This window comes from Salmo salar, chromosome ssa18, assembly GCF_905237065.1.
Source record: "Salmo salar chromosome ssa18, Ssal_v3.1, whole genome shotgun sequence".
NCBI lineage: Eukaryota > Metazoa > Chordata > Actinopteri > Salmoniformes > Salmonidae > Salmo > Salmo salar.
This window is the reverse complement of record NC_059459.1, coordinates 21,648,396-21,673,427: the sequence shown is the minus strand read 5'-3', so window position 1 is coordinate 21,673,427 and position 25,032 is coordinate 21,648,396. Positions and strand designations below refer to the sequence as shown.

At 42.5% G+C, this 25,032-nt stretch overlaps 1 protein-coding gene across 1 annotated transcript; it reads right to left on the bottom strand.

The window, feature by feature from the left end:
* Positions 1-1,911: 1,911 nt before the first annotated feature.
* On the bottom strand, positions 1,912-3,335 carry LOC106577093 (NK1 transcription factor-related protein 2). The gene has a single exon (XM_014154816.2). It carries the CDS (start codon positions 3,333-3,335, stop codon positions 2,703-2,705), a length of 633 nt encoding a protein of 210 aa, XP_014010291.2. The 3' UTR covers positions 1,912-2,702.
* Positions 3,336-25,032: the final 21,697 nt, after the last annotated feature.

Here is a 25,032-nt window from a genome sequence, read left to right as displayed (position 1 = left end):
TGGAGAGTTATGGAAGGTATTAAGAGCTATGGAAGGTATGGAGAGCTATGGAGAGCTATTGAGAGCTATGGAAGGTATGGAGAGCTATTGAGAACTATTGAGCGCTATGGAGAGCTATGAAAGGTATTAAGAGCTATGGAAGGTATGGAGAGCTATGGAGAGCTATTGAGAGCTATGGAAGGTATGGAGAGCTATTGAAAGCTATGGAAGGTATGGAGAGGTATTGAGAGCTATGGAAGGTTTGGAGAGCTTTGGAGAGCTATGGAGAGCTATGGAAGGTATTAAGAGCTATGGAAGGTATGGAGAGCTATGGAGAGCTATTGAGATCTATGGAAGGTATGGAGAGCTATTGAGAGCTATGGAAGGTATGTAGAGCTATGGAGAGCTATGGAGAGCTATGGAAGGTATTAAGAGCTATGGAAGGTATGGAGAGGTATTGAGAGCTATGGAAGGTTTGGAGAGCTTTGGAGAGCTATGGAGAGCTATGGAAGGTATGGAGAGCTATGGAAGGTATGGAGAGCTATTGAGAGCTATGGAAGTTATGGAGAGCTATGGAAGGTATGGAGAGCTATGGAGAGCTATGGAAGGTATGAAGTAAGTAAAAAAAAGGGTGGTAAAAGAGGGAAGGCCTTGGTATTCTTCGTCTCCTGAAGATCATGATGGATGATCAGCGACAGTTTGCAATAGCAAGTTGAGTTGAGGCCAGGGTGAGCATTCCTTGGCACTGTTAAACATGTCTCTATAAACACACACACACACACACACACAGGTCTTACAAGCTTCGCTGACCTCTCATAGTTGCGGACAGTAATGACATTCCAGCTTCTCCGTGTTTGTGTTATATTTCCATTTTGACTCAGAGGAACACCATGTTGAGGTCAGTGACCAACCATGTAGTCCATACTGACTAGTTATATTGCTATGTACACCGCATTAGCTGAAGTACTTTGGTTGAGGTTACAGTAATATGTTGTCACGATTATACATTCAAGTAAATGGATGTTGACTCTCTAGCTACTAAAAACGAAAGAGCCTACAAGTTTACTTTAACGTATATTTGAGTTGTGTATTGTGTACTTAAAATCAACAAACCATTATTAGATAAGCAATATTACTAGCATACAAACTAGGTAATCAGTACCAGTGTTGTGAAACCAAGATATGTAGTTAAATCTGTGTTGAATCTGTTTTGTCCTCATGCACTCACTGCTTACTGGGTATATTAAACAACGTGAGAAGATGGCGACCCTCTGTGGTTATGGTGTGTATTTGAAGCATGTAAAAAATGATTTTAGTGTGAGTGCTTATGCATGAAGTAGGCCCCCTGAAGTCTTACCTTTTTTATCCAGGAGATGGCAGTATTTACAGATTTTTCAGAGAGGCATCGTTGATAAAAATAAAAAATAAAACATAATTACAATTATCTGCACTAAACAGAGATGACCTTTCTAAAACAAAATAATCAACCTATTGTGACCCAAAAAGCATTTCACCAACACTCATCTCAAATGCATTATCACCAGAAACATGGACCCTAGTCAATGTTAATGATTTACCTGAATTCAGCAATTGAGTCAGTCATTGTAAACTAAGTATTAGTTGTAGTGGAGTAAAAAGTGAATGTGTGACATCAATAACATGGAGCTATACTGGCCTGAAGGGGTATTGAGACAAATTCATCTGATCTACATTGAACCTACTTCACCAGCATCCCCTGTATGATCGTAGTTCATTCTTGGACAGTCTAAATTCTCTGTTTTTGAACAATTAATTCCATCTTGCTTCACACTAGCAACAACAAAAAACATAATTAATCAAATATTACAACTCTATATCTGTTTTACATATATGTTTTAATTTACATGTGTTCATTTTAAAATGGACAAATATGAACAGTGAAATCTTGTGAGTGACAGACCCAAACATACAGTAAGGAGAGATGGTTTGTGTCATGCTACATTTTGCTCCAGATAGAGTCAAATACAGAGATAGAGAAAACGGGATATTGTTTAAGTTCATTATGGCAGGCCAACAATCTCTATAGTTCCTACATACACTGAAGGATGTTAATTATGTAGATATCTGCATGCAGCAGGTTTGCGTATTTATTTGGCCCTCCATGATAAGCAGCTGTACAGCAAGATCTCCACATGGACTGTTGGTATACATCATCAGATACAGTAAAGATAAATAGTCTTGTTCACCACCCATGTGTCAGAAAAGGCTCTGTCCCGACATTTCTCTCCATCATCGAACAACCCACTGTCAGTTCAACGTCTAGTTTTGATTTACATTTTGTTGAGTTGCAAACTAATGTGAATTCAACATGAAATCAACCAAAAATGTGACCTGGCCATTGGATTTAGGTTAAAAGTTGAGTGAAAAAAGGACAGAATTCCCTTATGTTGATGACTTTTTGCAAATCCAATCAGTTTTCCATGTTAATTCAATGTCACCACATTGATTTTGGGGGGTTGAAATGACATGGAAACAACATTGATTCAACCAGTTTTTGGCCAGTGGGAGGAGTCTGAAGTTATTCTTCTGGTTATCATTTGATGGTGCAGACTAATGTCTGTCATGACCTCGTTCAACAGACAGTGTTAAAAATTACACTTTTGTGAGAGAGAGTCCAATACCTAGTTATAATCCTATCTCGGTGTGTCCATCCTCAAGTCTCCATAGACGAAGTAGGTCAGGTCTCATAAATGTGGGGTAAAGTAGGATGGCTGGAGATGATAACCATTGGGCAAGAAGTGATGTAACAGCCCTCCAGTGGACGACAAAGGAACCGCGGCAGTATGGAAGATCATATTCCCAGAGCTGAAGGACGGGAAAGTTTGGTAACTGGCTGAACTCGAGACACACGTCACAGGACATGGGTTGACGCTGACCAAAGAGTTCGACCCAGGCGACATCGTGCTGTCCGCGCCCGGGTTCTGTTTCTTCCACTTGGTTCTTCTGTTCTGGAACCAGATCTTGACCTGCGTCTCGGTGAGGCTGAGGGACAGAGCCAGGTTGAGTCTGTCACACACTGACAGGTATTTCGTAGAGCGGAATTTGTTCTCCAGGGCCACCAGTTGTTCGTATGTGAAGGCAGTCCTGGCGCGTCGCGGCTTGGCGCAACCGTGATCCGAGCGCCGCCGTTTGTGAGGTGAGGGGTCATGTGTGGCTGAAGTTCCGGCGCTGCTGCTGATGCTGTCCCCGGCCCCCTCTTCTTGCTCCTCTGGCTCAGTCGTTGAGTGTACTGAAAGTGGGTTGACGGCTGCCTGGTGCTTAAGATCTGCGCTACTTGAGTGGTCAGTCCCCGTGTCTTCACCTGTGAACACAAACATGAACATTAGCACTGTAAATGGGCTTTCCAAAAGCTAAACAAATTCTCTGCAATTTCGATAATGTTATCGACCTCATACATATGGAAATAAGATCTTAAAAGCCGGCGGCATGTTGTTGAGGAAGCGCATACATGCGCAAAACTGTAGGCCCTAAATGGTGTTGAATGGACAGCGCCACCCGGCCGCCCCTCTTCTCTAGATCCATAACTTCCACCTAAACGTTTACAGTAGCCTATTTCAGATTAGTCTCCCTTGGCAGACGCGTTGCCTTCTACAACAATGTTCTAGGTCTGGGACTACCGAGACTAATTTGAGATCCATGCGTAAAGTAAGAATTAGAAAAAGAAAGGATTATCCTTGAAATTGAAAATAAAAGTATATTTAAGACTGTCTGAAATCCCTAAAACTAATACATTGTCTAAAATAGGCCTAGCTAATAGGATAACTGTAAAATGTGTTTGATTAAAATCAGGAGTTGTGCGAGTGGAACGAAGCGAGGGTTAAGAAGGGGACTATGGGTGGCTTAGCCTCTAATCCCTAAATAATGTATTTATCACAAATCGCCTCAAATGTCATGTTGCGGAAAGAAATCCAGGCCAAATCCAGCTTCACCATCTACCTATGACGTGCTAATGGAGTTTCAAATTTGTTAGTGGATCGATAAATCTAATCTATTTAAAGGGAAGTTTTAATCGAACGATATTTAGGATCAGAAAGGGATGTGGTTTGAAGTTTGTACCTGCAAGGTGCTGGAGGGAGATATGCAGGATGCAGTAATGGGATATCGATCAAAGCGAGCGGAGGCATCCTCAATGGGACGATTTCAACAATTATCTGGCCAGCCTGTCCCAATGCCAATCACACACACGGGCAGTGGGAGCAACCCTTTGTGAGTTTCTTAAAAGGAAACGTAGCCTTGAAAATTAAGGGAAGGTCATATAGAGATGACAACACTTTATCTGATATAAAATAGCCACACTCTTAGTTGATCAGTGAAGCAAGAAGCGATAGATGTTTCTCATATTGGCTATTAGGCCTACGTCGTATTAACTATGGACATATTATATAATGTGTTGTATCCCTGTGTTGAAAATAAGTTATATGGACATTATTCATGTTATAATGCTAAACAAATATATTATGCTGAACTGAACGAGTAATACACGTTACGTGGGCTATATACGTTTGTTGATTCTCTATTTTCCCCTAAAACAAAACAAAAAACAGCGGGTATACATGTACCAAAAATAAATTGTTGTCTTTAGTTTTGTGTTATCTTTACCTGCTGCTTCCGTGCGCACAAGTGGCGGCTCTCCATCTGCGCCAGCATCCTCTTCAAAACGTGCCACTCGTAAGTTCTGCGAAGGAAACGTATCCTTTGTAGGGAAAAGTTCGAGTATCTTCTTGCTATTAAATTTATTTGGGTCCATTATATCAATTATAGAAAAAGAAATCCTATGACTAGATGTCATTTTCACATTAGACTCATTGGAATCCAACATCCTTTTAAATCCCTCCAAATTGATCAGTGATAAGAGGTGAGAACTCTCGCGCGCTATTACGCATCTGGGTAGTCACTTGGCATACTTTCTGCACTTATTTAAACGTTGGTTAAACTAGTCAACTGTCTGTCCCATAAAATGCACCTGCCCTCAGATGTCTCTGTCAGTCTGGCCATATGAAGGTCGATGAGTGAGGGGAGTGAGATCTTTAAAGCGTTTCCTCTCCGCTCGATTCGAAGAGACGCGGTTTCTGGCTCCCACGTGACAGCCACATTAGCCTTTCACAAGACCTCCTGTAATTGACTTAAATCATTTTGTCGATAATCACCCATATCATTAAATCCAATGATATTTTACCCTTTACCGAAAGTGAATAGGTGACAGGTTGCTAAATAAAAATGTTTGGCAAAAACCTCCTGCCATGAAAATAATTTTTGTTGTGTGCACTAACTAGGCTTTTTTGGTGTCCCTTTTGAAGACAGCAACATGATCCATGATTCGTTTTTAAAAAATAGTATTATCATCTGTAAAAAGTTTGAATGTTCAAGGTTTGTAAATGTTTCTTAGTCATTTTGTTACATGTATGCAAATTTTGCTGTTGCTGTCTTCAAAAGGGACACCAAAAAAGCCTAGTTAGTGCACACAACAAAAATAAAGCGAGACCTCAGTCACCATCGTATTTAGTTAGGTTTGTTTGGGATAGATAGTATTTAGTTAGGTTTGTTTGGGATAGATAGTATTTAGTTTGGTTTGTTTGGGATAGATTTCCAATACTAATACATTAGGATAACCCAACAGTCCTGTAGTCTAATTATATCTTAAAGTGGATTATTTATTATACAAATGAACTATGATCCACATGATTACAGGCAAGTCTGCTCCCACAATGAGCAAATGCATATACAGTATGTTGTCTGATTATTTTCTCTCGTTTTGTGATATATTCATGTTCACAATCAATCGATTGGCACCTAAATATTTGGGATTAGAATTGAATGCACAGTGGCATAGGATTGTTTTAAACATTGAAGCCTAGCGATGGCAGAAATGGTGACACCAGCACTGGGTCAATATTCACAGCAGATGTCAAACACTGATAAAACTGACCATCATTTCAGAGTCGTTTTTAGGTTAGAAGGCCAAGCCATAACTAAACTGTGTAAACTATTAGAAGTATTATTGCTTGAATGACCCTTTTAGATCATTTTATGTAATGATATTGAAATGTATTTTTAGTAAACAATGGTAAAATACTGTGTGTGTGTGTGTGTGTGTGTGTGTGTGTGTGTGTGTGTGTGTGTGTGTGTGTGGGTGTGGGTGTGTGTGCGTGCGCCTTGCATGCGTTTTAGTCTATGTGCACCATGCAAGTGTATGTATATTATGTAAAGTAGGAACAATTGTCAAGATCCTGTAAAACTACAGCACTACTCTGGGCAGATGGAGGCTAAAGTTACCTATTGGCCCAGAGAATGAGTGGAGAATGGAGATAAAGCAGACTGGAAGATGTGTGGAGAAGCAGTAAGTGGAGGCCTGACTGCTGGTGAAAGTGATCTCCTAACCGTGTTGGTGCAACAGTTAAAGATGGACAGAAGATGGGCAGAGGAAGAGAGAAGCTGTTTTGGTGCCATCGTCATCTTCTGCTAAAGCATCTTTGTAAGACTGCTGAGGCTGAAGAAGAGGACAAGAGCGTGGAGGCGAGCTGAGTGTTTGTGCATAGCTTCCTGTTCAAGCAAGCTGCTGCCTGACTTGGACTTTCTTGATGCTGAACGTTGCTAAGAGACTGAACTAAAAGACTGAACTGAAAGTGAAACAGGTGTCTCTAACCTTTGTTTAAGCCTAATCAGTTTAGCGTTGTTGTTTCTTGGCATGTTCTAACTACACTGTAAAAATGACTCTTCCGATCAACCTAAGAAAATTACTTCAACTGGTTACACGTAAATACGTTTTTTTCTCAATTGAAAAAAAAGGACATTTGTTGAAAGCAAATATATGATTTAATACCAAATGCTTTATTTCATCATTAACAAAACCAGATTTGAAGTTGCAAACTATTTCTTTCAACATGCCACTTAGCTTGCCCCTTTGGTTAAACTTAATAAATATCATAAATACAAACTACGATCTGATATTTTTCCAATTAGATATTTTACTTAGGAGGTACCTACAGTATCCAGATATCTTTAACTGGGTAACAAGCAAGTAGATCAAATTCCTGTAAATCAAGATATTAAGTTTGTTCCATAAGATGAAATAACAACACTATACACTTTCTTAAATAGGATTTTCACATTTACTGGCTACAATATTGTAACCAAGTGACTATCTCAACATTGACCTTAACAGGCTCATTAGTATCACATGCACTTACACAACTGTCATTTAGTGTTCAGTGCTGGCAGTCAGCAACTATATTAATGAAAACCCCCCAAAACTGAACAAATTAACTGGAATGACATTCACTCTCAAGGGTGGCCGAAAATGACAAACTTAAAGCCACGCCCCCAATAAGCCACGCCCCAACTCTTCTGATAGGCTGCAGTCGCTACATTTCCCCCACCACTATGCTATGCGCATGTGCATGAGTAGAATGATAAAACATTATTATTCTTTTGGATGCTGAAGATCTATTAGACTTGAGTTTTCTGAGGTAGTTTTACTGACAAGCTCTGGAGCTAGTTATGCCAGTCTTTACTATAACTTACTAGAAGGGAACATTGTATCTTGTGTCATACTATTGATTGACTATGGATTGGACTGATGTATTTTTTTGACCCAGATTATTATTAGTTTAATATAAACTTGACATATTTTATGAAGTATACATTTTGTGTAAGCTTTTCCTATCTCAGCCCACAAAACAAACTACGACGAAGTTAACCCAAACTAGGAAGAAGTTATTGTTAACCCTGGCTCAAGGGGCAGTAATGTCTCTGTTAAAGAGTGAGTGCATGGGATCATTTGAAATAAAAATTCCAAAGCTCCTGCTTCCGGGTGGGAATAGCAAGTGACAGTCTCTACCACAGAAACGTATGTGAGGTCCTACCTATGCACTCTTATGGGTGAAGGAGGCAAACAGAAGCCCTATTACGCTGTGGTTCCTGTCTATGTTAGTGAGGAAGTGGACCAAAAACAAATTTACACACTGTTAAATGGTCTCCCAAATTATTCCCCATCTACCATTTCCTCCCTGGTCCTGCGTAGTTTATGACTATGGGTGATTACTACTCTACATGGCTGCTTTGTTCCTGCCAGTCGTAGTCTGGTGGACTGGCATGATCCATAGTAGTTACATAGTAAAACATTTGTTAAAGCACTCCCCTCCTGAGGATCCTGTTTTTCTACATTAGCATGTGTATGGCGATGGCACAGCTACAGTTACTGTGGGGGCTCCATATGAATAGAGCACTGCACGCTGGAGGTTTACAACTTCCTGTGGCTGGACATCTGTTTGCATGAGGCCAGAACACAAAGCACGGCCCCGGGGACAAAGAGGGACCAGGTAGACATCAGAGGATGGTGACAGCAGCTGGCCTTGTATGCGGCGACAGTGGGCAGAGCCAGAGATCAGAGGGGGACCGCAGACCCAGCCAGAGCTCCTGGGGTGCCAGGGGGCACACTTCCATCCAGGATCCCCCACCAGGGCCAATAAAGTCATTACCTCACCAGGGAGGCTGCCCCAGTCTGCTAAATGTCGGATAATTTGTCTAATGGCAGGAGTCACATTGTGAGGGTGGTTTCCATTGACAGGCTACTGTGTCTCTTTTGTCCTCCTGTCTCCCCTGTCCCACTGTAAAGTGCAGCACACAAAGAGGATCAGTGAGTGTTAGGTACCTTCAGAGCTACTTGTTACCTCCACTGTGCTTCCTCAACACTAAAGCACTTAGGGTCTCCTCCATGGCTTCACTTCCAGACTCTCAGGAATGTTTAGTCATGTTGCAAAGTACAGCCTTGAAGACACAAACGCAAGAAGAGAATGATTATGTATGATTTAAATGTTTTTTAGGAAAGTTGAAATTATATAGATGCATACAATGACATAAACACTTGCTTTGTAAATTTAACCAAAGGTAAATCATCTCTTATTCCCCAAATAATGCAACCCAGCCAGCTTAATGCCCAAGTTACTGGCACCTTTTCTGATGTGAGTTCAATGCAAAATCCCATCCCCAGCGAACCAAACCGAGCCAAGCCATGCGCCATACAGATGTCACCTCCCCACACGCTGTGTCTGTGTTGGCTGCAGTGAAATCGTTGATGGATAGAATACAACCCCCTCCACTAACACAGGTTCGGTTTTGCCTAGTATCCACACCACACCTATGGGCACCACCAGACCTGGAGTTGGAGACCTCTGCTTTAGTTTGACTGCGATTACAAGGTCAGTGGCATTGCCCAGTAATTGTCCTAACGGCCTCTGTACCTGTTGGGGGCCGTAATGAGAGTTTTTCATTACGGCCGGGACGGGTGAGTGCCTCTGGCAGATGCTGACAGGCAGCAGATGTGTAAAGTTGGGGGTGATTTGTAAAGGGGTTGACTCCATCGTCGGAGGGGACGGAGTGCGACGTGAGGGGGTGGAGGAGGGTGGGAGGGGTAAATTACCCTGAGGGACACTGTCAGTCATGGAGCGCCCCTGTCATGGCGAGGTAAAGGTCAGTTCAACACATCCTGTTCACCAATAACAACATACACTGGGTGTAGAAAACATTAAGCACTGCTCTTTCTATGACACAGACTGACCAGGTGAATCCAGGTGAAAGCTATGATCCCTTATTGATGTCACTTGTTAAATCCACTTCAATCATTGAAGATGAAGGGGAGACAGGTAAAAAACATATTTTTAAGCCTTGAGACAATTGAGACATGGATTGTGTATGTGTGCCATTCAGAGGGTGAATGGGCAAGAGTGCCTTTGAACGGGGTATGGTAGTAGGTGCCAGGCGCACCGGATTGTGTCTGTCAAGAACTGCAACGGTGGTGGATTTTTCACGCTCGACAGTTTCCTGTGTGTATCAAGAATGGTCCACCACCCAAAGGACATCCAGCCAACTTGACTCAACTGTGGGAAGCATTGGAGTCAACATGGGCCAGCATCCCAGTGGAACGCTTTCGACACCTTGTAGAGTCCATGCCCCAATGAATTGATAGGCAAACCTCCTAGCCTACAGTGCAATGGACCAGAGTCTAGAGACCCCACAGACTAGTCTAGATTAGATACAGTACACTCATGGGAAAAAAGGTGCTATCTAGAACCTGAAAGGGTTCTTCAGCTGTCTCCATAGGATACTATTTGAAGAACCCTTTTTGGTTCCAGGTAGAAACCCTTTGGTTCCATGTAGAACCCTTTTGGGTTCTATGTAGAACCCTTTCCACAGAGGGTTCTACATGGAACTCAAAAGGGTTCTACCTGGATCCAAAAAGGGTTCTGCTATGGGGGACAGTCAAAGAACCCTTTTGGAACCCTTTTTTTCTAAGAGGGTAGGGGAAAAAAACACAAATTGTGGGCCAGGCCCCATATGCTAGTGTGTAGAGATGGGAAGCAAAACTACCTCCATTTTCTGTCAATGCACTGTAATTTACCCCTGAGCAGCAGTGACAATGTGAGAGGAAGGCCCTGATTTGAACTGGCTTCTGTCCCACTGAAAACACACACATATTAATGCTTTTCCTCAGGCATTTACAGCCTAAAACCACTGCAGGTATGCAATGTGCATCACCCAGAAATCAATTGCAAGGCACTGCTCCAATACATCCATGTGGATAGCCATAGGCTTTTTCATTTTCATTGTACATCTCATGCCATTTCTCTCTTCCATAATCTTTTAATTAAGATCACAGCACATTGACCTGTGAAAGCTCTAGTCTACACTGTATACTTTACCTCTGGAAGTAACATGCCCTCTGAACTAAAATGAAGCAGTATTTCAAGTCAACGCTTGGCTAGAAGATAGCACGGATTGGGTCTTCTCTGGCTTGGGAGGTTAAACACTGACAACAGTTCAGTAGCCAAGGTGGCCCTGTAAACACACACACACAGTTCCAAGCTAGATAACTTGCTGCCATCCTTCCAGAGGGGGAGGTCTGTGTGTAATAGCTGTCAGCTGTGGTGGCTCTACTGTCAGTCAATGCTAGCATTGATCAGCCATTGTTCTGAGAAGGTCACATCATAATTCATTAACAATAATGACTCCCCCGACGCCACCTGCACTCCTTCACTTGATTTCCCCGTTTAAATTACGAGCGACTATCAGGCTGCAGCGTACCAAACAATGAAGATGTATCCGCCACGTAAAGGCAAGAGCTATTAGTTACATTATTTAAATGGACCAGTTTAAACCTGGGGAACTGTCTTTATGAAGGGCAATTAGGCACTAACCATAATTGATAATTCTTACTAATTACAATGAGGAAATCTGAATTGTAGGGACGGGATTTGTCATCGTTGAGCTGTGGAAGGGGAGCGGCGGTGGATGAGGCAGAACAGGCGTGATGTAAAGTAGGGGGGTGGGGTTTCATTTATATCTATCTAGTGTAGAAACAGATTGTGTTTGTCCCTTCATATTTCTCCATTGACTGTTATCTCTTTTTTGTTTCTATGTCCTTGCCAAATACTACGTCGTTAGCTAGCTATGGTGGGCCTAGACTGCATCTGGAATTCAATAATGACACAGAATTTTTGTATGTTATCATTGGAAATGATTCAATGTGTATGGATGACAATCAAATGTGAATTATAAAGAGGTCTATTTTGTGTCGGTTCTTCTCATTGTGACACCTGTCCAGTCAGTCTCTCAGTTCGGTCGGTCATTTCGCATGAAGGATACAATACTGACGTTCCCTCCTTGTGCCTTTATCATGGACTATCCAGACCCTTGTATTCCCAACCTTGAATCAGAGATTTGATCAGAATTCAGGCATGAGGAGTTACCTGATTGATTGTTGGGTCATATTGGTTGAGTCCATTGAGCAGCCCACAGAAAACTAATCAGAGATGTTCTCATACATGTGTCATCTGTCATTTGAGTCAGGTCAAAGTGCTAATGAAATCTGTGGCCCTGACCTCTGTGTTTTCTCAAGATCAACGCTCATGACCTTTGAACTTGGTGTCTGCACAAGTGAGGTAGTCCAAACCAAACTCAGTAACTGCCAATTTTGTAATCCATTTGGGTGCAAAATGGTGATTAGGAGAGACAGTGATACAATTAAATTCTTCATCCATTGGTCTGACGTCTTGTTGGATGTGAAAGTATACACTCAGCGTACAAAACATTAAGAACATCTTCCTAAGGGGGCATGGACTCTACAAGGTGTCGAAAGCGTTCCACAGGGATGCTGGCCCATGTTGACTCCAATGCTTCCCACAGTTGTGTTAAGTTGGCTGGATGTCCTTTGGGTGGTGGACCATTCTTGATACACACAGGAAACTATTGAGCTTGAAAAACCCAGCAGCGTTGCAGTACTTGACACACTCAAACCGGTGCGCCTGACACCTACTACCATACCCGGTTCAAAGGCGCTTAAATCTTTTGTCTTGCCCATTCATCCTCTGAATGGCAAACATACGCAATCCATATCTCAATTGTCTCAAGGCTTAAAAATCCTTCTTTAACTTGTCTCCTCCCCTTCATCTCCACTGATTGAAGTGGATTTAACAAGTAACATCAATAAGGGATCATAATTTTCACCTGGACTCACCTGGTCAGTCTGTGTCATGGAAAGAGCAGGTGTTCTTAATGTTTAGTACACTCAGTGTATTATTCAGCCAATAGTCAGAGCTATACCTTCCTTCGTAGCCTAGCCTAACTAACAGCAATTCACCCCATACCACTGTTCTAATTGGTGATGACATCCTAAATCAGCTACATAAACTCAGCAAAAAAAGAAACGTCCCTTTTTCAGGACAGTGTCTTTGAAAGATAATTCCTAAAAATCCAAATAACTTCACAGATCTTCATTGTAAAGGCTTTAAACACTGTTTCCCATGCTTGTTCAATGAACCATAAACAATTCATGAACATGCCCCTGTGGAACGGTCGTTAAGACACTAACAGCTTCAGACGGTAGGCAATTAAGGTCACAGTTATGAAAACTTAGGACACTAAAGAGGCCTTTCTACTTACTCTGAAAAACACCAAAAGAAAGATGCCCAGGGTCCCTGCTCATCTGCGTGAACGTGCCTTAGGCATGCTGCAAGGAACTGCAGATGTGGCCAGGGCAATACATTTGCAATGTCTGTACTGTGAGACGCCTAAGACAGCACTACAGGGAAACAGGACGGACAGCTGACTGTCCTCGCAGTGGCAGACCACATGTAACAACACCTGCACAGGATCGGTACATCTGAACATCACACCTGCGGGACTAGTACAGAATGGCAACAACAACTGCCCGAGTTACACCAGGAATGCACAATCCCTCCATCAGTGCTTAGACTGTCAGCAATAGGCTTAGAGAGGCTGGACTGAGGGCTTGTAGGCCTGTTGCAAGGCAGGTCCTCACCAGACATCACCGGCAACAATGTCGCCTACGGGCACAAACCCACCGTCGCTGGACCAGACAGGACTGGGAAAAAGTGCTCTTCACTGACGAGTCACGGTTTTCTCTCACCAGGGGTGATGGTCGGATTTGCATTTATCGTCTAAGGAATGAGCGTTACACCGAGGCCTATACTCTGGAGCAGGATCGATTTGGAGAATCTTGTTGAATCTTATGTTCATACAAATATTTATACATGTTAAGTTTGCTGAAAATAAACGCAGTTGACAGTGAGAGGACGTTTCTTTTTTTTTTTTTGCTGAGTTTATGTAACTGTCCACTATGTACAACTGCATCGCCAAGACAACATATACATGAATGGCCTAGTCTCTCATTTATCGTAAACTAAAACAGCGATCTGATTTGAATACAAACATACTGTCATGGTGGCAGTGGAAATAGAGTGATTGAAAAGATCAGCCATGTACCACTGGAAGGTAGGTATGTCGACACAGATGGCAGAGTCTTGGAGCTTTATTGCTTTACTCACTGGGGATTTGAATTAATAATTGGCTTGTATTGTGTGTGTGTGTATAGCGATAAGGCATCTGACTACTGTGTTCCTGTGTTGGCGCTAGCCCCTTTCTCTAAGTGTGTGTGCTGAACGTCCACGGAGGTCAAAGGTTGCTGACTGAGTTAAGAGAGAGCGACGGGTAAAGATAAACTATTCAAAGACTCACACACACAGGTCGCTCACCCCCATCTCCCCTTCCTCCTCTTTCATTCCACAACCTAAACAGACAGACTCGTCCCAGTCCCATTGAGACTGGTCTCATGTATTGGTAAATATCAAGGATTAAACTGAGGTGCATGGACTTGACTATCCCATGATGTATGAATGTTTCAAAGTATTATGAAATACAATATTCATCAAATATAATTTTAAATATACCTCCACTAGTTATAATGCATAACTGAGTTGTTCCAAGTCATTCAGGAAAACATAGATTAATATGATACTTGTGCAACCATGTTAAATGTGAGTGAGAAATGTTGATCCTGACTGTGTATTTTCCTGTCTGGTCTAGACTTTACCGCGAGGGATGTGCCGTGCCACGAAGCTCCCATTGAGGGCAGTTTAATTGCTACACTGAGCTCTGGATAAGTGAAGCTGCTCTAATCAAGAAAGTCTTCATCAGCCATTTCCCTCGATGATTCTCCCTCATTTCTCCCCTGATCGTTATTTTTCATCAAACAAGGTCTGTGCCGTGTGTGTGTGTGTGTGTGTGTGAGGGTGTGTGTGTGTGTGTTTGTGTGTGTGTGCATGTGTGTATGAGCATGCAAGCACGTGTGTGTGTTTTTTGTGTGTTTGTTCGTTGTAGCCTGTCTTCCATTTCAACCCCTTCCTTCTCAATGAACTGAGGATAACAGATTGCCAATGGAACTTTGGCAACACATGGCTGAGGGAACCTTTCCCTACAGAGTTGACAGTGACCTTTGACAGTGCACTGGATTACTGTTGATCCATCCACACTGTAGCTTCCCCAAGGCACACCCACCTCTGAATGCGTCACACTGTTGTTTGAATACAAATGAAACGTGGACAGAAAACCCTGTTCATAATACCAACTGAGACCATGTGGCTCAGTTGGTAGAGCATGGTGTTTGCAACGCCAGGGTTGTGGGTTTGATTCCCACTGGGGACCAGTACAGGAAGAACATTTTTTTAATGAAATGTATGCATTCACTACTGTAAGTCGCTCTGGATAAGAGCGTCTGCTAAATGACTAAAATGTAATAGGCAAGCAAGCTTCAATTGAATGGAACTGACCCCAGTCCAGGACAACAGTGAAGCGTATAACATGGGGAGCTTTTAACCCATTGTATATTTAAGCAATAAGGCCCGAGGAGGTGCAGTATGTGGCCAATATACCACGGCTAAGGACTGTTATTAAGCACGATGCAACACAGAGTGCCCGGACACAGCCCTTAGCCGTGGTATACTGGCCATATATCACAAACCCCCGAGGAGACTTATTGCTATTATAAACTGGTTACCAACGTAATTAGAGCAGTAAAAATAAATGTTTTGTCATATCCGTGGTATACGTTCTGATATACCATGGCTTTCAGCCAATCAGAATTCAGGGCTCAAACTACCCAGTTTATAACAGGCAGTATGTACAGGTTCACTCCTCCACAGCAACTTACAGTACAATGACTACCACAGCCAAATAATAACACAAGAATAAGTATCAGAAACAGATTGATTTAAAACATTCACAATCCTATAAAAACAAACTGTATCAGCTCCACATCATCCAGTCAGGATAAAGTCTTTTACCAGGGTAAGGGTGACCGTTCCACCCCCTAACCTTCACCCTCTGGCTCCCCAGTCCTTTGGCTCATGACTCTGTCAAAGACCAGGAAATGATTGGGAAGGAATTGTTTTCCTTAAGCCACTGATAGTAAATCAGCGTGGTCCCTCTCCTTTCCTCTCCCCTCCCCTGCTTTGCTCTCTCCAGGGAGACCAGGGGAGCTGAGCGGCTGCCTCCAGATGCCTCCCCTCAGTCCCCTGCCACAGCATGGCTGGCCTCTGCAGGCATCACTGCCCCTCTCCTCTCGCCTCTCTCGACCCTCTTCTCTCATTCCCTCTCCTCTCCTCTCGCCCCTCTCTCTGCTCACCCACAAATGATGTGTGGCACAAAATGGCTGCTGTGCACCACCCAGGTGGGTACCATTAAACACTGGTGGTGGACTAGGTCCTTTGCTACATAATGTAGTGTTTTGAGATTTGCTAAGAAGAGTGTTACCCGTAAAAGTAATCAATTCACATGTTAATTCATTCAGTCATACCATCCGTGACTCTAAACTTTTGTCTTCTTCTCCTCTGTCTGGGAAGAACATCTGGTTCTGGCTCCTCCCCCATTCTAAAATCCCCCAATCAAAAAGATGAATGTGTTTATCTAATGAGGACTGTGTGTGCACAATGTTTGGACAGCGTCTGTGTTTATTTGTGTGCTTGCGTTGTGCGCATGAATGTGTGTGTATGTGTGTGTAGCACAGTGTCTGTCTGTGTATTTATGTGAATGTGTGTGTGTGAGTGAGTGCGTATGTCAGTGATCAGTGTGGTCCAATCGTGGTCTGTTCTCCTAATTGTCTACACTGTCCCATATTTACACACACATTTTAAATACTTAAATACTTGAAATCCACATATCACATTACAGTCAAGAAGGAATCAAACCATTCAAAGCATATGGATATCCGTACACACACACACACACCACATCACCAAGGCGATGCCATACATAAGAACTCTAAATCTTCCACTTTCTAAGAATTCATCATAAACTGTTCCTCATGATCAGTCAATTACAAACTTGTAAAGTTATTGATCAGCATTGTGACAGATATGGGGCTAATTTTACAGTAATGATACACACTGTTCATTATAGGTTTGTCATTCCTTTGAGAATGGCTCAATGTCATTGCAATAAATACTCTGTAGAGTCTAGATGACTCTGTCTATCCTAGTGAAGTTCAGAAATCTCTGCAATGTGTTTGTGAGTTATGGGACCTTTAGCCCGTTGAGTTAGAGGCTCATATTGAGAAAATTAGATCCCAGTTGTCTAACAGCCTGGCCACTCATGGTCCTCAGTAAACTCCCATAGATTGTGTTGCCGTGGTTTTTATCGACAGATCCCATTACATGAGTGTTCGCGTTTACGGCCACGTCCATAAACACTGAGGGATGCTGTCTGGGATGATGGAGACTCTGGGTGCCATTTGATGCTTCAGTGCTCACTCTCTTTCTCTTTTTTTCACTCCATCTTTTAACCTCTTTCTTTCTCTCACTAACTCACACATTCTCTCTTCCTTTCGTTATTATCACCCCCCCCCTCTCTCGTTCAGTTGATGGGCGGTGATTAACGGAGATGACTCGTTGAGTGATGATGGCGTCTGTGGGCAGGCTGGGTGTCCTGTGGTGCGAGAGAGAGGATGTGAGCACCGAATACGAGATGATGAGATAGAGTGGCAGTTCAGCTCAATCTATGTTTACTGCACGAAGGCCGCTCTATATCGATCTGATAGGGTCACAGCATACAGACCGTAGGGACAGCCAGCACTGCAGCCAGGACCTTTAATACCTCCTCTAGCTCTAAGACGAATCATCTAGCTGGGGGCTGGAGGGAGTAAAAAGGTTGGTATTGGATGGTCAACTTTATGACCTTTAGCAGGGTCAGAGCAAAATCACTCTCCTTCTGCTGACCACTATCCATTAAATCTGTACATTTGAAGCATGGTTGGTTTACAGCAGGGCTAAATTTGGACTACGCTTCAAGAGGGGAATAGTACATCAGAGAGAAAACAGATAAAATTAAAAAGTACTGTATCCATTGAACCTTTATAATGTATGATTAAGACACGCTAGGGACATTTCTATTGATTCCACTGTACGTTGTTCCCTCTTCTCTGAATCGTTGCACTACTTTCAGATTTACTTTTGATGTAGAATTCCTTCTTTAAAAAAACAGGCGCAGACGATAGGTAAGTAAATCCGGCCTGACGTCATGTGTTCGTCAGAAGAGGGTGCTGTAACTTCAGGGATCGCATTCTCCTCCTCCAAAGAGGACTTTGTGTTCTGTTACACCGATTGTCCATTTTCATGTCTTTCTACATATCTTTCTACATGTGATTAAGAATATGTAATGTTATGCTTTTATGCTATACAGTCTGTAATAAATAAAAAAAATTGTAATAGCTTTTGAGAAAATCTTAAATCGAAATAAATTGAGAGTAAAATCGCAGAAGAAAACTATGCTGCACCTTTACTCTAAATAAAGATATTCGTATGAACCATATACTTATTTACATGTAAATAATTGAAATAACAGGATGAACTGCGAGAGATGAGCAGAACTGTGGTTTTCAGTCATAATAAGACATTTGGCGCCCCCGTCTGGCTATATGGAGTCATCTAGTCCTGTGATGTAAATGCAAGACAAATTGCTTTCCCAGAAAACCTCAACGCCACAAGTTACATCATAATCATGATGTGCTTTAGCCTACTTTGGTTACTTAGACCAGCTTTTACAATAGTCATGTACAGCACTATGCACTCAAAATAAAATTCAGCCCCACCAAACATTGCTAATTGAAGAAACGTGGTGGTTGTGTGTGAGTGCGTGTTGTATACTGTACCTTCATTAGGTACATGAGAGTCATTGGCAGCACAGTTTGTTCCTTGGAGCCAATGAAAGACATTGTGTAACATTGTCAAATGATTACTGGGCTGAAAACACAGGAGAATTATTAGTACACTTCCCCTTGTGAAATGGTCATGTCAGGGATATGAAAGGCTACGAGCTGTTTTGCACACATATACACACATACAAACACACACACACACACACACACTGTAATGGAAAACTGTAATTTTAGCTATTATCAACAGTAAAAAACTCTGAAACGTTTTACTGCAGCATACTGTAAATTGTGGTGCATTGTGGTAAAATTGCTGTATTTCTTATGGTACTGTAATTCCACCCCACAGAATACAGTACAGTACTGTATCTTTGGAGCAACAAATACCTTTTGACCACTAGTGGGTGCATGGTGTTATTTTGTCTGGCTCATTAACATATTTTGAGGCGTGCCTTGTGAGAGGCTATATGTGTTGAGCCTGTGAGTGATAATGTTGTACCAATTTAACCCCTATGTGGTTATAGTGCCCCATCAATTAAAACAAATATAGGGGACAGATTGGAGTGGCAGCTAGTCTTAAACCTTAAATGGTTGAGCATTTTTCCATGTCCTAATGTCTGTTTTGCATTGTAGTCGCAGCCAATTTGGAATCCTTTGCTTAGGCCACTAGAAGTGCAAGTGATATTAAACACCAAATATTTATTAATATGCTGTACTGTGCAAACACTTTACCTAGCAGCCAACCTACTTGCACCAAATCCCTTGCAATTACAGTAAAACACTATGAAATACAAACCCTTCCCCTCAATGAATTTCATTCATTCATTCAGAATATGGTAGCGTTTACTTTTTTACAGTATAGTACAACTAATTTTATGGTATAGTAATGTGTGTCATTACACAGTACTTGCTTTGATACCGTATTTACACTTAACAAAATATAAACACAACATGCAACAATTTCAAAGATATTACAATTCATATGAGTTACAATTCATATAAGGAAATCAGTAAATTTAAATAAATACATTAGGCCCCAATCTATGGATTAAACATGACTGGGAATACAGATATGCATCTGTTAGTCACAGGTACATAAAAAAGTAGTGACTTGGATCAGAAAAACTGTCCGTTTCTGGTGTGACCACAATTTGCCTCATGCAGCGCGACACATCTCCTTCACATAGAGTTAATCAGGCTATTGATTTTAGCCTGGGGAATGTTGTCCCACTCCTCTTCAATGGCTGTGCAAAGTTGCTGGATATTGGCGGGAACTGGAACAAGCTGATCCAGAATTTTACTTGCAAACCGAGCTGCCTGTAAATTACTGTCAGATTCATGGTAACCCCTTTACAGTGCACACAAACACAGCCACACAAACACACACACACACACACAATCTCACTGACCTGTGTGCTTGTTAAACATTGCCAGTGTGTATTGGCACTTGAGGAGGGAGTTAACAGAAGGTCAACATAACTGTCAGGTCCTTCTCCAGGTGACAGACATTCTCTAACACTTTAGCACAATGACCAGCTGCTGTTCTGGGTTCTGTGTGTGTGTGTGTGTGTGTGTGTGTGTGTGTGTGTGTGTGTGTGTGTGTGTGTGTGTGTGTGTGTGTGTGTGTGTGTGTGTGTGTGTGTGTGTGTGTGTGTGCGTGTGCGTGCATCACCCCTCATGTTCAAAGAGGAGGAATATTTGTCTAAGCGTCTCAGACAGCTGCCGTTTGTGGGGTGTGTTGAAAAGTCATTGCTAGGATCATATGTTTAGTCATGGCTTCTCGTGTTTCCAATTGCGGTTCAGGACGGTGGTCACATAGGAAGGAACACTGTGTAACAGAGGCGTATAATGTTTGGATGGGATAAGGTAGGAGGTGTACAGGCTATGGTAGTGGCAGTTGAATTTCATAACATCTGCTCATGTCCCTGTGTATGAATATCCTCATCCTGGTTTGACTGGGTGAGGTTGAATACAGAGATGAAGAGATAGGAAGTATTGGTCTAGTTCTGCTTCAGGTATTGTTCAAACTTAGCCCTCATATTTGTCAACAGACCTTCCCATTATTAGTTGTCCCGAGACAAATAGTTGGGTAGGCTATTTACTAATTATAAAACACACACAGACAAACAACAGAGCAAGCTCTTATCAAATAAACCACTTTTTATTTTGGGGGGTTATTTTAGGGGGCAGGCTAGCAGGATCTAATAGCTTTGTGTAGATTATGTGGACAGACAGAGAAGCCCTGAAGGACCATGGGTAATTACCTTCTAAAACTTTTCCATTGATTAAAGGAGCTATTTCTCAACAGACCCCAAGACTAATGAGGCTTGTAGTGCCTGGGAACCCACTGCTGCTGACCACACTGTTAGTATAAGTGATGAATCATTGTGGTGACCTGGACCATACTGTAGCCTACACAGGCATGCGAATGGCTGGGCTTGGCTGGCCCACTATCAGGATGAGTTTAAATGTGTCAAGGGTTTGTTATCAATAGGCTGGCACAGGGCATAATCCTCTCTCACTCTTTTAATGCAGTCCACAACTACCTACTTTTCTCTGTTCTAGCTGTTCTCATCCTAACGATTCCAGCAATACAAATCCATACTTTTCTGAGAAAACATCCTGCTTGACTCCTGAACTGGGAAACAGTTCAGCAAATTCCCTCTGTATACTTTGTTGTCCCAGTGGTATTGCTCAAAGAGATAGCCAAACCTAGCCTAGTTCAAAATAGGGGAGAATGAAGCTAAAATAGGAGAGAAGCCAAACTAGTGAGGGAGGTGCCTCTCAAGTGTCAAGTTAGAATTTTTATTAGTTGTATGTATGGGATAAACACGGTGTACACTGTCCAATGAAATGCTTACTTGCGTGTTCCTTCTGGACAATGCAACAACCATAAGAAATAATAAAAGATAAGTATACGAACATAAAGGAAATGTCTCAGTAGAATACAATAAACATTTTAGCATAAGCATAAAACAGGAAGGCACATTTTATAGACCAATATTTACACATGTTTTGGGGAAGGGGGGATTGGAGGACAAGTGTTTCAACTGTGCAGTGTTTAGCAATCATAATAATAGTCTGGAAGCAGCAATTATGTGTGTGTGTGTGTGTGTGTGTGTGTGTGTGTGTGTGTGTGTGTGTGTGTGTGTGTGTGTGTGCGTGCGTGCGTGCGTGCGTGCGTGCGTGCGTGCGTGTGTGCGTGCGTCCTAAGTTGCAGAGAATCAGAACAGAACAGGTGATCAGTCCAGTTCAAGTGTTTGGCAGTCTGATTGCTTCACATGCAATACTGCTGAAGGAATGATTGTTTGTATTATATCATCATCACTGTGCTGTAAAGCATAAATCATTAGCGATAAATCCCAACACTCCGTGTTTAATCATGTTTTATTATCGTCTGGAACTGATCCTAGAGCAGATTTGCATATAACAGTGTTAAAAACAGCCTGTTCTTGTTTTGACAACTGACTGTTGAAAACACTTAAAGGCAGTCTCTTCTAAAGGACTCTGTTTGGAAAACTAAATGGCAAAATGTAGTATGTATATCCAAAAAACAACTGAGTGTTTTCGAGACATGAAAATGCTGCATAGTTAGTGTTCGACAGAGTGTAAACAGTTTGCCTTGCTGATGAACTCTTTACAAAATCAAAATAGTCAATGGGGACTAGACAGGACTAGTTCAGGACTGCAATGTACCACTAGAGGATTTTGAAATAGTGATGTCTGTGTTCGCTGAACTCACTCAAACTCTGTGCTCTGGTTAAGTGGAGTCCGAGCGAGTGACAGAGACACAGAGAGTCAGATTTATACACAAAGGGAGGTAGAGAGAGAGATGAAGGAAGGGAAAGAGAGATAGAAAGAGGCCAGTTGAGAATGGTGTGATAGTTGCTCTCTGACCCCAGTCCGGGGGCATGAGGCTAGATGCTTCCTGTGGGGACGCTGATTGCAGTATGAAGACAGACAGTGGGCTGGTGTGTGTGTGTGTGCGCGCGCCTGCCTGCCTGCCTGCCTGCCTGCCAGCCTGCTCCTTAAAAAGACAGATTGAGACTTCTTGGAGGGAAGGAGCGGGTTGAGTTTTTTTTTCCTGTGTTATATAGCAAGACATCACACACAATATAAACATGTCGCCTTCCCCACACGCAACCACATAAATACATATATACCCCCCCTACACACACACTCCCATGCTCTGTTACACAGTTCTTTGTCCCCCTGGTCTTGCTGGGCCGAGGCGAGTCGACTCCCACAGATAAGTACTGACGTCCTGTAGCCTTGTGCCAGTCTTTCAGTCATAGAGTCCCAGCTTACTGGGGCAATTATCCTTCACACACGCAAGGATGGAAGAGGGGGAAGGGGTCATTTGAGAAAACAAATAACAGGAGCAAAATACAGTAGTGTAAAGTTAGAGTGACTCTGGTTCATATCATGCTGTATTTAGACCTTTTGTTCATGTTATGTTTGTGTTATTGAAGGAACTTGGTTGTCTCAACGTACTTGTAGCGTTGAAGCACATTGTCATCTCAAGCTGATGTGTTAAGTAGAGTCTCGGTCTCCATACACACAGCTTGACCTTCTTCATGAGGTCAACTGTTCCCAATATGGAGTTGTTGATTCAGAGCCTTTTGAAAAGCTTACTCCATAACCTTGTACGTGCTGTCTGTCTGCCTCCGTTGTTGTGTGCTGCCTTGGCCTCTGCCCGGCCACTGTAATCAGAACGAGTCAATAAAAAACGTTCCGTCCTCCAGTTTTCTGTCATCAGCTGTCTATTATGAGAAGGCTTTTGTCTGCCGGGATCTGCAGACGGTTACGAAAGCCCATTGGCTGCGGTGAATAAACCTACTATACCTTGAAGACTATTCACAGCAGAACTTGATTCTGAGACCACATTTCAAGGAATTGGTTATTGTTGCGTGCCGAAGCCAGAGCACACAAATACAGACTCACACATGCTTTTATATTATTCGGTTCAGACGACACCCACACACACATCCTGTTACTCCAGGCTGTGCAGTCAACCGATGGGATCCACATGTTGTGTTCAGTCTTGCTGTGTCGGCTGTTGCCACAGGCAAGAAATTCTCTCCCAGGGATTCTTGAGTCCTGTGGTGAGTCAGCTAAAACATGTCAGAGACTGCGTTTACACAGGCAGCCCTTTTCTGATTATTTTCCCACTAATTGGTATTTTGACCAATCAGATGATCTCTTTTGCCAATAATTGGATAAAAGATCAGAATTGGGCTGCCTGTATAATCACAGCTAAGGAAGACTGTGCTTTGCTCTCTGACCTGCAGAGGCAGTCTAGTAGATTCGCTAATAACAATGACAATCCCTCTTAGCAGCACCATGTACTTGACTATTTGTACAGTAAATGTTATTTTGTTCATGCCATCAGGGATACTGGGGTTTTCCATTAGAATTGACTGTTTTGATGCGTCTCTGTTCTTTGGTTATATGTCGGGCCCTGATAAACTCTGGTCAGGTCATGCCATCAGGAAAAATGCAGGCCTCTAGTTCTACAATACTGCTGACTTGCATGCTGTCCTTTCAGAGACCTCCCTGTGCACATGTTACAATCTTAGAAATAAAAGGTGCTATCTAAAATCCAAAATGGTTCATCGGCTCTTATTCCCCATAGGAGAACCCTTTGAAGAACCCCTTTGGGTTCCAGGAAGAACCCTTTTGAGTTACAGGTAGAACCCTTTCCACAGAGGGTGCTACATGGAAGACAGAAGGGTTCTCCTATGGGGAAAACCGCAGAACCCTTTTGGACCCCTTTTTTCTCATAGTGTATAACTCATCTTAACTCACCCTCTGACCCTGTGTAGCCCTGCTCTTTATTTGTATGTATTATGGATACCCATTAGCTGTTGCCTAGCTACTCTTCCTGGGGTCCAGCAAAATGAAGGCAGTTATACCATTTTTAAAACATTACAATACACTCACAACAGAGTTCATATAATAAGTGTGTGCCCTCAGGGGAACCCCTGAAGACATTGGCTGAGTGGTCCTGGGGAAACACAGACCCCCCACCTCCCAAGACCACAACAGGATCCACATTCTTTCCTTTGTTGCCAATCCCTCATAAGTGCCTGGGCACTAGAAAATAACCTAAGTGGAGTATTGTGTCGCAAAACAGACCTTTGTTCAGGCCACAACACAATGTGCAGATAAAATAAACAACCCGTTGTGTGTGGTGATGGGATGCAGGGGAGAACCCTCAAGCGTGCGTGCGTGCTGTCATCAAGTGTGAAGGAGGGAGTAAATTACATTGTGGCATATGTAGTTTATAACACAGTTTAAGGGAGGAAAGTTTTAAGCTTCAGACAACACAGCTAATCCACAGCAGGAACTTGCGTATATGGACATAGAACCGTGACCACACCAATCTGCTAACATGCATCCAATCTTCATTAGCCAAAAGCCCGCCTCACTCACCTGAATACCCTTGCTTAATCAACCACCCTCTTAAATGGCATCCGTATATGGGCATTGTCCCCGTATTGGAATGTGGCCTT